The sequence below is a fragment of the Callithrix jacchus genome, chromosome 7, assembly GCF_049354715.1.
Source record: "Callithrix jacchus isolate 240 chromosome 7, calJac240_pri, whole genome shotgun sequence".
NCBI lineage: Eukaryota > Metazoa > Chordata > Mammalia > Primates > Cebidae > Callithrix > Callithrix jacchus.
In genome coordinates this window covers 156,955,552-156,968,464 of record NC_133508.1, presented here as the reverse complement: position 1 = coordinate 156,968,464, position 12,913 = coordinate 156,955,552, and the positions used below count along the sequence as shown (strand labels likewise).

Below are 12,913 nucleotides of genomic sequence, written 5' to 3'. Positions count from 1 at the left end.
CATTTTTATTTCTCTCTCTTCAAGTTTTATCTTAATATTCCTGCCCTTCAGATTCGTAGTGAAATTATCTATAGAATTTGGGGGCTATGTCAATGAGGATTCTTACTGTTATAAGTAAAATCAAACCCAAATGGCAAGACGAAAAAGAACCTCATCGGCTCATGAAACTGAAATGACTCAAATAGCCAATTTTAGGCAAAGCTTAATGTAGGCACCATAAAAGATCATCAACTCTGTCTCTCAGCTGTGCTCTCTGCCATGCTGACTTTATTCTCAGGTTTCCTATGGTGTGAACATGCTTAACAGAACCCCTGGCCCTACTTATTTTGAGGTTTAAATCTGATGGGCAAAGACATGTACCTTTCACCTAAGATTTCCACCAAAATCTCATGGAGTCTAACTGTCCTTAATCAAGTCATCTGTAATTACTGTAATGAGGGGAATATAATGCTTTGATTGTCCAGGCCTGAGTCACATGCCTTCCCTGGGGGGTAGGGGTGAAGCGGTGAGAGTGGGAGAAGGTGTTTACTGCTGCCAGAAAGAAGCAGATTCATTCTGAACAGAGATTACAACAGACACACGCCACGTCAAGGAAGGCAATGAAACAAGTAGCAGAGAAAACAGTTAAGTGAATGGAAAGTGAGGAAAGGCTGCAGTCCACCTACGGAATGTCGCAGGTGTGAAATAGGACCATCTGAGCAGCAGAGACTCTCAGAACACAGAGGACCGACGTGCACATGAGAAGTGGATGAATATATTAAAAGCCATTTTAAAGAGAAGGAGTTCCGGAGTCTGCATTCCTTTAAATGTTATGGAGAGTGATTCATTAGAGTCCTTGTAAGGCTGAAACCGTGCAATGCCTGTTAGCACTGTAATGTTCAGGTTTGCATTCTGAGAACAGTGCTCGTCTGAACTAAGTAATTCCTTTGTTGAGATGAACAGTGCTGTGCTCATTACACTTTACGGTTTCTGGTTTTTTTCTCTGGAATCAGTGTTTAGGGTGCTGACATTTTACCTCTTACCTGTGTGAAAGCCTCAAAGTAGGCTTCTCGAGGATGCCCAGTGAATCAGCACTCCTCAGAGATGGATGCCACTGAATTATACGAGAGAAGAATCTGGCTCCTGGAACCAAGTAATTACATGGAAATTTATTCTTTACTAGCCCAGATGGGATTTTGTCTTACTGTTTTTCAATTTTAGGGGAGGAAGAAAAAAAGCACAACAAAATAAATAGAAAAGGAAACTGTATGTGAAAGCCCTCATATTACAGTCTGGAAATGATCAATTTAAAGATGCAAAAGTCAGCAGGTTTGGTATTCAGGATTTTCATGGTCACATTTAACTTGTCTTCATGGTAAAGCAAAAACGTATATTCTAGGTTATTGTCCTCATGTGAGATCACTGCTAAACATGCATGCTTTTTGGTTGTTTTGGCTGTTAACCTTGGATATTGGAGCAAGTTAATGTCGTATACGAATTTTCATGTGTGCCGCCTCATATTGACCCATGGGTAAAATAAGATGACGGGATCTGGGGCTGTAGGAGATAGTTCCTACAGATGCTACAGAACTCCTGAAAGTTTTAAGCTACTTAGGGCATTCTATTTTAATCACTTCTCAGAAGTGAATGAAGATCTCTCAGGATAATGGGAAAGATACCAGTCTAGCTATCTGTGTTCTGTCAATTCCACTTTGCTTGATCTGAGGAAAGTCGGAGATATGGGCAGCCCATTCTTGTCCTGGACTGGAAGTGGGGGAGGAGGGACAGATAATTCAGAGAGGAACCAGAGTTAGCCGTTGGGAAGATGGCACAGGTAGGGCCATAGATGCTACCTGGCCTAGCCCTCCATCGTTGACAGTGACAGAGATTCCTCTAGCATGTAACAATAAACATGTACAGCTGCCCCTCAGCGTGTGGAGAGGCCAAGATGCTCAGCCTCACCACAGACAGGCCAGCGCCTCAGAGCCATTCCAATTAGAACCCAAGTTCCTTTTTCCTCCTTCTCTCATGGAAGAGAATACTTAATGCTTCTGTGCTGGGCGAGATGCAGCGGCTCACGCCTGTAATCCCAACACTTTGCGAAGCTGAGACAGGAGGATTGCTTGAGCCCAGGAGTTAAAGACCAGCCTGGGTAACATACTGAGACACCATCTCTACTAAAAATTTAAAAAATATATAATTAATGCCTGTGTGCCAAATACAGTTATGAATACTTCATAATCTATACTATTATATCTTATGTCTTTTTCAAAACATCTCAAGTAGATATTAGCAATTCCTCAACAACGTAAAAGACTTGGAGATGCTAACTTGCTAAAGTTCTTTCCTTAATCAGTAAGACAGCTGGGATTGGAACTGGGTTTATTTGACCCTATAGTCCACAATCATCCATTAAACAAAATGTCTGTCAAGATGCTCAGAACATTCAGGACCTGGCAGACACAGAGGGGAGGAGGGAAGAGGGAAGAGAGGCATGCTTGCTTTGAGAAGCAGCTCTGACCCTCCTGTGTCCAGTGTGGCCTGGCCTGGCCTCCCACCCTGCCCTTTTTTGTGATGAGAATCTCTAGTCAGCAAAGTTTTGAAAAGCACAAGGAGGGTGGGCTCCCTGTTTGTGTTTATTTTGCACTTGGCTGGAAATCCCAGTCTTGTTTAACAGTTGACAGGCTGTTAGATCATAGGAGGAGAAAGACTTGTCAGTATGTCAGTTTGCTTCTCTGCAGAATGAATACCATAGTCTTCTCTCTCTATGGGGACTTTGAAAAATAGCTGTTATCTGTATTGAGTATTTTAAGCACATAAGAGCATTTCTTCAAAGTGAATGAAAGCGAGATGACTTTCTCTTCACACTTTCTTCTCTCTTCGCACCTCCTTCAAACAGTAGTTCATAGGGAGGCTTCCACCCACTCAAGCTCAGCAGGCCACCAAGCCTCATTTCCAGTGAATGCCATTTAAAATCCCAAGCAAGCTGACTACAAACTTTTTAACATGTGCCTCTCATCTGCTCAGAAGAAATCCCTGTAACTTGTTAATAGTTCCCCTCTTGTTTTTTCTTTCTTTCTTTTTTGTAGTGAAACCAATTGAGGCCTTACATCAGTACCATGCATTCCATCTTGGGCCATGAGAGAAAACCATTCAGAGTTGTAGGAAGTCATCTGCTCTATTGTGCACTTCCTCTTGCAGGGCTAGGACCAGTGCCTGAAGGAACGTACCTGTCACTGGACATTATGGATGCTGAACAGGTGGTCTCCTCAGGGACCATATAAACACCAGATCAGGTAGAGGAAGGATGGGCTTTCAAAGAGAAGTGACCAGATACCTATCCTATAAAACACAAATCCCTTTACAGCTGGAGTCAAGTTTCTTCATTTGTGCCATAGCATTTCTTTCAGAAAAAAAGCTCATGGCATTTAGAGTGGAAAATAAGGAAAATGTGTAGGATGCCTCAAAGAGGCACCACACAGTTGCAATGAATCCTTGAGATTTCTGTAAGGCACAGAAGGGCTGGCCTTTCAACTGTATAAAAATAAGACAGATGAAATATTCCTCCTTCTCCTTCTAGAATCTTCTCCTGGCAGAGATCCTTCATTATATTAAAATAATTCCATGGAAAGTACTTGTCGTGGCCATTCATACTCTATATTACTTGAAACCTCAGTTACAGATATTATGTTGAGAAGGACAGAACCTGAGGCCTCTTGGTTTAATCCCTTCACTTCACAGCTAATAAGAATGAAGAGGTGGCCTGCATTGCTAGTGATCATGAGTTGGACAGAGGGTAACAGGCCTAGAGTTAGGCTCAGGGCTTTTTTCAACACGGCCGATTGTTGGTTTCCTTCTCCCAGCAGTATTTGCAATGTTGGCCTCGTCTGAAATTGTGGAATAAAACTCATTTTACTTTTTTTCTTTAAAGGATTTTAAGTTGGGGAAAAGAAATGAGAAAGGAGAAGTTCCTGAAGTGACTCTGAAATCAGCAGTTTATTTATATCTAAATGCAAATCTTCCTTGAAAGTTCATTGGGGGAATTCTTCTGAAATTCTTTTGTTATTAGTTAGGCTTTGCCACAATTCGCCTCTGAAGAAACTTTTGTAATAACAAGAGCCAATTTTTTTCTTCTATAGCCAGCACCACTACCTGTGTCCATGGCTGTAAGCTGAAAGCTTTTTGTTTCCTGCTAAAAATTAACTTTGGGTTCCTCCTCGAGGGCAGTGTCTCTTAGTCAACGCGTCTGGAACCCGTGCGTTCTCAGCACACTGTGGATGGATGGTTTCTTCGTATTCCAGTGTCTCTGGAATCCTGCTACATTTTTTTTTTTTTCCTTTTTGAGACATTGTTTTGTGCTTGTTGCCCAGGCCAGAGTGCAATGACACTATTGTGGCTCATTGCAACCTCTGCCTCCTGGGTTCAGGAGATTCTCCTGCCTCAGTCTCCCGAGTAGCTTGAATGAACAGGTGCCTGCCACCCCACCCAGCTAATTTTTGTATTTTTAGTAGAGACAGGGTTTCACCATGTTGGCCAGGCTGGTTTCAAACTCCTGACCTCAAGTGGTCCACCCACCTCGGTCTCCCAAAGTGCTAGGACTACAGGCATGAGCCACTGTGCCTAGCCCTAGTTTTTTAATGACATTTTATTCACTGAGAAAATCCTTATTCTTGCTCTTTTCTACCTAAGATGCCCTTTACCCATTTCTAATGCTCAGCTTCTAAGTGTCCCAGTGTGAGTGGTAGGTGGTCGAAAGGATATTACATTCCTTGGGGGAATAACAGCTCTTGACAATGCTGAGAAAGTCCCAACCTTGCTCTGAAGGAGGAAGTTCCATCATGGGAGATTCCTTATGGAAGACAAAGCAGCTACTCTGCCCAGAATTCAAGTGAAGGGCAGCCTAGCACTCACCCATGTCTTTAACTTCCATTGGATGAGACAGGAAGTGGCTGCTGCACTGATGCTTCCTGACCTTGGGAAAGAGGAGGCTCGTAAAGGTCCTTATTGGCCTTCTTAACCCATCTGACAAGACAATGAAGTAGAGTGCATCGAACTGGCCCTCAGTCTGTTAATGTGCCATCCACCTGACTAGCTCTAACATTCACACATCATAAGATCAACTTGTTCAAATACAGACTCAGGGACTTTTGGAAATGGAAGGAATCTGGAGGTCCTCTAGCCAAAAGCGTGATCTCTGCACCATCACCTAAGAACTTTCTGGAAATGAGAATTAGGCCCCACCCCAGATCTACAGAATCAGAGGCTTTGGGGATGGAGTAAGCAATCTACGCTTTAACAAGCCGTCCGGCTTATTCTCATGCACGCTCAGTTTAGGAAGGGCGTTTCTGAGTACTTAGAAATGAGGAACTGGGGTTGTGTGATTGGTTCTTCAGCAGTGCCACACATCTGGGGGCGTTTTTAAAACAATGCTGATATAGAGGTCCCATGCCCAGAAACGGTCCTTTAGTTCATCAGAGCTAGGATTCTGGAACATCAGCATTTTTAAAAGCTGCCAGGTCCTGTATGCCTGAGAACCACTGGTCTAACTTAATTCCTTATCTCTAGATGAAGAAACCGTAACCTGCAGGGGGTAAGTGATGTGCCCAGGGTTACCTGGGCAGTTAGTGTGGCAGAGTTGTGAGCAGACTCAGATTTCCTGACTCTCAGGTCAGCTGAAGACCTGTTTGGCCTCTTGTTTTCATAAATATCCAAACTCCAAAGGCTCCATTTACAGTCTTTATTTCAGTCTCTGAGACTGGGCACGATCCTATCTATAAAAGGAGATCAGCAGAGCTGCGGGTTCATAGTAATTTGTTTTGGGTTAGCCTTGCTTTATTCTGACGTAGCTCATGTGATGCATTCTCCATCTCATACCGCAGGCTCCACTGCTCTGCACCCCCAGGCCTCAGTTTTGACTTGGCACGCTTTCCCATTACCCCACTTCCTCTGAGATTAGGGTCCCGCTTTGGTGCCCCGTGTGCTTGGCTGGAAGACTAAAAATGGCAAAGTAGGCAACAGCCCTGGAATAAAATACATATTTAATGCATTTCCATTAAGAATGGGAAAAGCTGAGCTAGTGGATTTTTAATGCTGACATCAGAGGTCTTTTTCCCCCCCCATGACAACATATTTTATTTATTTATGTATTTATTTCTCATGAGAGCATATTTTATTTATTTATTTTTTATTCATTATACTTCAAGTTCTGGGGTGCAGATCATGCAGGTTTGTTACATAGGTATACACGTGCCATGGTGGTGTTTTCTGCATCCATTGCCCCGTCATCTACATTAGGTATTTCTCCTAATGCTATCCCTCCCCAATCCCCCCACCCCCTGTTATTCCTCTCCTAGCTCCCCACCCTCCAGGTCCCAGTGTGTGATGTTCCCTTTCCAATGTCCGTGTGCTCTTATTGTTCAACACTCACCCATGAATGAGAACATGCAGTGTTTGGTTTTCAATTCTTGTGTCAGTTTGCTGAGAATGATGGTTTCCAGTTTCATCCATGTCCCTGCAAAGGACATGAGCTCATCCTTTTTTATGGCTGCATAGTATTCCATGGTGTATATGTGCCACACTTTTTTTTTTTTTTTGAGGCGGAGTTTCACTCTTGTTACCCAGACTGGAGTGCAATGGCGCCATCTCGGCTCACCGCAACCTCCACCTCCTGGGTTCAGGCAATTCTCCTGCCTCAGCCTCCTGAGTAGCTGGGATTACAGGCACGCGCCACCATGCCCAGCTAATTTTTTGTATTTTTAGTAGAGATGGGGTTTCACCATGTTGACCAGGATGGTCTCCATCTCTTGAGCTCGTGATCCACCCGCCTCAGCCTCCCAAAGTGGTGGGATTACAGGCTTGAGCCACCGCGCCCGGCTGCCACACTTTTTTTTATCCAGTCTATCATCAATGGGCATTTGGGTTGGTTCCAAGTCTTTGCTATTGTGAACAGTGCCACAATAAAGATACCTGTGCACGTGTCTTAATAATAGAATAATTTATAATCCTTTGGGTATATACCCAGTAATGGGATTGCTGGGTCAAATGATATTTTTTTTTATTGTACTTTAGGTTCTGGGGTACATGTGCAGATCATGCAGGATTGTTGCATAGGTACACACATGGCAATGTGGTTTGCTGCCTCCATCCCCCTGTCACCTACATCTGGCATTTCTTTCCATGTTGTCCCTCCCCAACCTCCCCACCCACCTCTGTTCTTCCCTTGGACCTCCCCAACAGACCCCAGTGTGTGATGCTCCCCTCCCTGTGTCCATGTGTTCTCATTGTTCAACACCTGCCTATGAGTGAGAACATACGATGTTTGATTTTCTGTTCTTGTGTCAGTTTACTGAGAATGATGCTTTCCAGATTCATCCATGTCCCTACAAAGATCACAGACTCATCATTTTTTATGGCTGCATAGTATTCCATGGTGTATATGTGCTACATCTTCCTTGTCCAGTCTATTGCCAATGGGCATTTGGGTTGGTTCCAGGTCTTTGCTATTGTAAACAGTGCTGCAATGAACATTCGTGTACATGTGTCTTTAAAACAGAATGATTTATAGTCCTTTGGATATAGACCCAGTAATGGGATTGCTGGGTCAAATGGAATTTCTATTTCTAGGTCCTTGAAGAAGCACCACACTGTATTCACAATGGTTGAACTAATTTACACTCCCTCCAACAGTGTAAAAGTGTTCCCATTTCTCCACATCCTCTGCAGCATCTTTTAATGATTGTCATTAAATGTCTCCAGATTTTTTAATGATTGCCATTCTAACTGGTGTAAGGTGGTATCTTAATGTGGTTTTGATTTGCATTTCTCTAATAATCAGTGATGTTGAGCATTTTTTCATATGTTTGTTGGCCTCATATATGTCTTCTTTTGTAAAGTGTCTGTTCATATCCTTCACCTGCTTTTGGACGGGTTTGTTTGTTTGTTTCTCGTAAATCTGTTTCAGTTCTTTGTAGATTCTGGGTAGTAGCCCTTTGTCAGATGGGATCTGGCAGGTATCATTTTGGGACGAAGCTACCAGAGGAAAGGAACAGGCAGCAATCTTTGCTGTTCTGCAGCCCCACACGGGTGATTCCCAGAGGTCTTATTAGAAAGGGAATTTGATGGTGAGAAATGGCAACATGAATCTGGGAAGGTTTATTGTTATTTTTACACATAGGACTTACTAAGGCTATTACAGAGAGAAACAAAAAAAATAGTGTTGCTTTTAGTCATCTTCTGGAATGTGTATGTATGTGTGTATGCCTGTATGACTGTGTATGTGTCCACAGGTGGAATCACTTAGCACAGGTCTGCTGAGTTAGGAGGAAAAATGGTTCTGTCAAAGTTAGCTTTATCTTGGACATTTGAAGGCACCTTCTATATGGCTTGGATTTGACTTAGACTCATCTTCAAAGGCCCGTGTTTCACTAGTATTCACATTTTATTTTTCAGGAGGCAGCACAGGCACTTCCCCAACCACCTCCAGCACTGGGACACCATCCCCTTCGGCTTCTTCTCATCTTTTATCTCCATCCTGTTCTCCTCCAACTTTTCATCTGGCCCCCAATACTTTCAACGTGGGCTGCCGAGAGAGCCAGCTGTGTAATCTAAACCTCTCTGATTATCCACCATGTGCCCGAAGCAACATGGCTGCCTTGCAGAGCTACCCAGGGCTGAGTGACAGTGGCTACAACAGGCTCCAGAGTGGCACCTCTTCAGCCACTCAGCCCTCTGAAACCTTCATGCCTCAGAGGACTCCATCCCTCATCTCAGGAATACCAACTCCTCCCTCGTTGCCTGGCAACAGCAAGATGGAAGCCTACGGTGGCCAGCTGGGGTCGTTCCCCACTTCCCAGTTTCAGTATGTCATGCAGGCAGGTAATGCCGCCTCCAGCTCCTCATCACCACACATGTTCGGGGGCAGTCACATGCAGCAGAGCTCCTACAATGCCTTCTCCCTTCACAACCCTTACAACCTGTATGGATACAATTTCCCCACCTCCCCTAGGCTAGCTGCAAGCCCAGAAAAACTGAGCGCCTCTCAAAGCACTTTACTCTGTTCTTCTCCTTCCAACGGGGCCTTTGGAGAGAGACAGTACCTGCCCTCGGGGATGGAGCACAGCATGCACATGATTAGTCCTTCACCCAATAACCAACAGGCAACCAACGCTTGTGATGGCCGGCAGTACGGGGCAGTTCCAGGCTCCTCCTCCCAGATGTCCGTGCACATGGTTTAAAGGCCAGTCCAAACACCACGGAGCATATGACAATCAAGGCCCCAGAGTCTCCGTGGGCAGATCCTCCTCTTTGGGAGTCCAGTGCCTTTGGAAAACAGGAACTGTGTATTTTTTTTTTTTTCTGGAGAAAAACATATACCCAAGAACAGGAGACACCTTTAAGCCGCTGAAGGATACTTGCGGTAGAATCATCCACAACTCAGTGGCCATTCTCCTGCCTTCCCAGACCTTAGTTTTATAAAGCATTGTCTGTTCCAGAGTGGCCTTTGAAGAGACTGATAATCACTTCGTCATAATGTTAAGGGAGATGCTAGTGTGTTGCAGCCATGAAAAGTTACACACCCACATACAGACAGACCTACCTATGCATACATGCACACACACATATATTCATACACAATTCACACACACGCAAACATACATGCACACTGACTCTGAACTGGGCAGACTCTGTGGAGGGAGGTCCAGAATGGGTGCTTTCACCAAGAATTTGTCTATGTACAACCCTAGATGGAGTGGGTCGGCAGTAGCTGCCAGCCATTCTGTCCTGCAGCTTCCTCGGCTTCTGGAATGAACCGTGTATGTTGGAGACCCTCCCCGTGGATGAGAGCAGAAGGAGATCAGTACAACAGCTGGACTTGGCTTCTGGAAAAAGATTGCTTTTGAGCTTTGGCTCTCTTCACTTGTATGCTGTCACTGACATTCCCAGTGGCGCCTGTGGAAAGAGGGAGTAAGAGCAGCTGAATACAAGAAAGACAAACAGAAAGAAGAGAGAGCAAGTGAAAGGTGGAGAGCAAGACTGAGAGAGAAAGTGTGAGCAACGATGAGAGTTTTAATTCACCAAGGAGATGTGTCTTTGGTTTGTCCTCCCAAACCCCACCCACCCCACTACAGGTTATAGGAAGAATCATGGCGTTACTGAGGAGTCAACTTCTCTGGAACACTGAGCATGGTCGGGGCATTGGTGAGAGGGATAGAGCAAGGGATGCGTTCTGATCCCACCGCTCTGACCACTGTGATCCGGAGGAGAGGTGCACCATGTGGGAAGTGCTGATTCCACAGCTTGCAGCCTGGCAGGGGAAGGGAAATAGGAGGGTGTGAAGATGGAAGAGTTTTATAATCTCGGAAGATGATACCAAGAGCAGAGGCAACAAATAGAGGCCTGGCCTCCACGTGCCGGATCCAAACACCTGACCTAGCATGCCTGCCCGCTAGCCCCTGTGGCAGGAAAAGTCCCCTCATGTCCCAGGGAATTGCAGATGCGTCTTCTATACCCTTCTACCTGTCCTTAGATCTCCATTTTTATCAAATAGTTCATTGCATTTTGAAGTTTTGGGTTTTTTCCTTCATTTTTCCCTTTCCCTTCAAATCTCGTAATGATAAGAAAACAAGTGAAGCTTAGTGCAAGCTAAAAGTTTAAAATGGTGTGGAAATGCAAATAATACCAAGTAAAATAATACAGATATTATTAAGATTTTTGGTTTTGAGGTGTTGTAGATATATGTATTTATGTGCCTAGTGGGGAATCCAATATGATGAATATGAAAAAGGGGGCAATAAAAGGGTATGTAAAATATGTATGAAGAAAAGGTGTATAGAAATTTGCCCTTATGCACGGAACTGTTTCTAAGTGCCAAGCACAGAAAGCCTCTAAATAAAATCTTTGCAACCGTTTCCTGCATGTTTGTTCATACGGGAGAATCACACAAGAGCCTTGTGCATTTTCCTCCTGCTTTACCAAATGAGTGCAGAAATTTTATAGACATTATTACTCTATGTGATCTTTATACAGACCCCATGAAGTGAATCTAAGCATCCTTTTCTAAGTAGTTAACTGCGGTCCAGAGAGATGAGATGAATTTTGCGGCATCATCCAGCCTGTCGCAGAGGGAATGAGGACTTGAAACCAGATCTTCTGACTCTAGTGGGATTTTTGCCTTCGTATTAGCTGCAGAAACCGATGTGAGGCCAATAGTAATTGTCATTTTCATTGTGTCCCCCCCCCCCGATATTATACTGTGTATTTTACATGGTGATCTCATCCTCCCACAATGCTGTGAGATAGGTAACATTTGAATCATCATTTTATCGATCTTGAAATGTGTGCGACCCCGTTGTAGACCCCTGCCCGGTACCCGATCCCAAGTAACAGCTCGAGCGAGAGTTGGAAGCCGAGTTCAGCTTTATTGGGACCAGAGGGCAGGCCAGGAAAGGAAGGAGATCGGGGCTGGCTGCGACTGCGCAGCTGGGGTAGGAGGGTTTTATAGGGAGGCGGACGGGGCGTGGACACAGGGCTGGCGGGGTGTCGTGGGAGCTTAGGATAGGCTGTCCGTCTCTGGGCAGACTGCTGAGGTGGCTCAGAGGGTTACGTGTCGGTTCAGGATAGGCCGAGGCTTGGCGGGCTTTTCTGCTGCGATGATTGGCTGCTTGCTGTTGCCGGGCAGAACAGAGCAGCGCCTGAGGGTTTTCTTCCGGGCGGCGGGCGGAGGGGGGCGGGACTTTCTACAGAACAAAATGAGCTTATAAAACGTTAAATATTCGAGAAGTGATGAAGCTGACAATCTGACCTTGGGGTCTGTGCAATTAGCCCTGTCATTCAGCAGTACCACAAGGCCCTTGGCCCATCAGGAAAGAAGATGTATCTTAAGGGATTGAGGTGAGAGTGCCTCTGAGGCTGCGTTTTGCTTGGTGTGTTGAACCTTAGGTATACCCTCTCCTCCTTGAATCCATCTCTGCAGCATGGGGAGAGTGGGAAAGAGGCTAGGACTCTGCCCTTTACAAGCACTTTCACATAGTATCTCATTGGAGCCTCACAATAACCATGAAAGGTGGACAGGCCAGGAGGTATTGTTTTGCAAATGGAGAAGTCAAAGTTTGTGACCTGCCCGACCTTAAGTGGCTGGGAAACAGCAGAGCCAGGACCTCAAACCTCTTGCTTTGGCTTCTCTCCCAGACTGTTTCCTGGCGGACAGTTACACTGGTTGCTCACTGAGCCATTTAACCAGGGTTTGATCTGGGGGGCTCAGGTTGCCAACCACCACAGCCATTCACTGGAAATGGAGTTTGGTTTGGGAGAGCAAACCAAAACTTCATCATTGCTGTAGTTTTATGAATAACTCCAGAGGGTGGCATGCTAGGTAATTCCATTAGCCATCAGATCAAAATAGCTGGGCAATGACTGACTGAGTACCTCCGTGGATTTTAGGCTCTCTCTGCATGACATGCCTCAAAACTTAGAAAACCACTCCTATTTGGAAACCTTGCATCACCCCTTGGCTTCATAAGGGTATAACAAGAACAACTACATGTGAAGCTTATGGTGGTTATTATTGCTTTAATTTAGCAGCATACCAACATTGTTCACTGGTCCAACACCCTTTGAGATTTGGAGCCATAATCACAGTCTGCCAATCAGAAAACCTGACGTAGAAATCTCGATATTTTCACCCACTAGTAAGAATAATAATTTTAATAATCATTTAGAATATTAAGCACAGAACATTTTTGTAATTTGGGTTAATTAGAACAATCCAAGTTAGTTACATCTGAATTATGGCATATGTTTCCATGTATACCTGGAAAAGTAATAAAAATGACTTTTTGAAAACAAGCTGGATAAAGAATTGTGAAGAATGTGCTCTATGCAATTCTCTTTCACAAAATAGTGAGCATTTATTGTAATTTCCATAATGATTACACAC

General features: G+C 44.5%; 1 protein-coding gene across 4 annotated transcripts in view; it reads left to right on the top strand.

Moving 5' to 3' along the window:
• The window catches only part of TBX15 (T-box transcription factor 15), a 114,033-nt gene extending 103,147 nt beyond the window's left edge, over positions 1 to 10,886 (top strand). For all 4 annotated transcript variants that reach the window (XM_002751295.7, XM_054236703.2, XM_078333080.1 and 1 more), the window contains one exon: positions 8,428 to 10,886. In XM_002751295.7, coding sequence (XP_002751341.5) covers positions 8,428 to 9,212 — 785 coding nt within the window. In that variant the 3' untranslated portion in view covers positions 9,213 to 10,886. The remainder of the gene's footprint in view (positions 1 to 8,427) is intronic.
• The last annotated feature ends 2,027 nt before the right edge of the window (positions 10,887 to 12,913 follow it).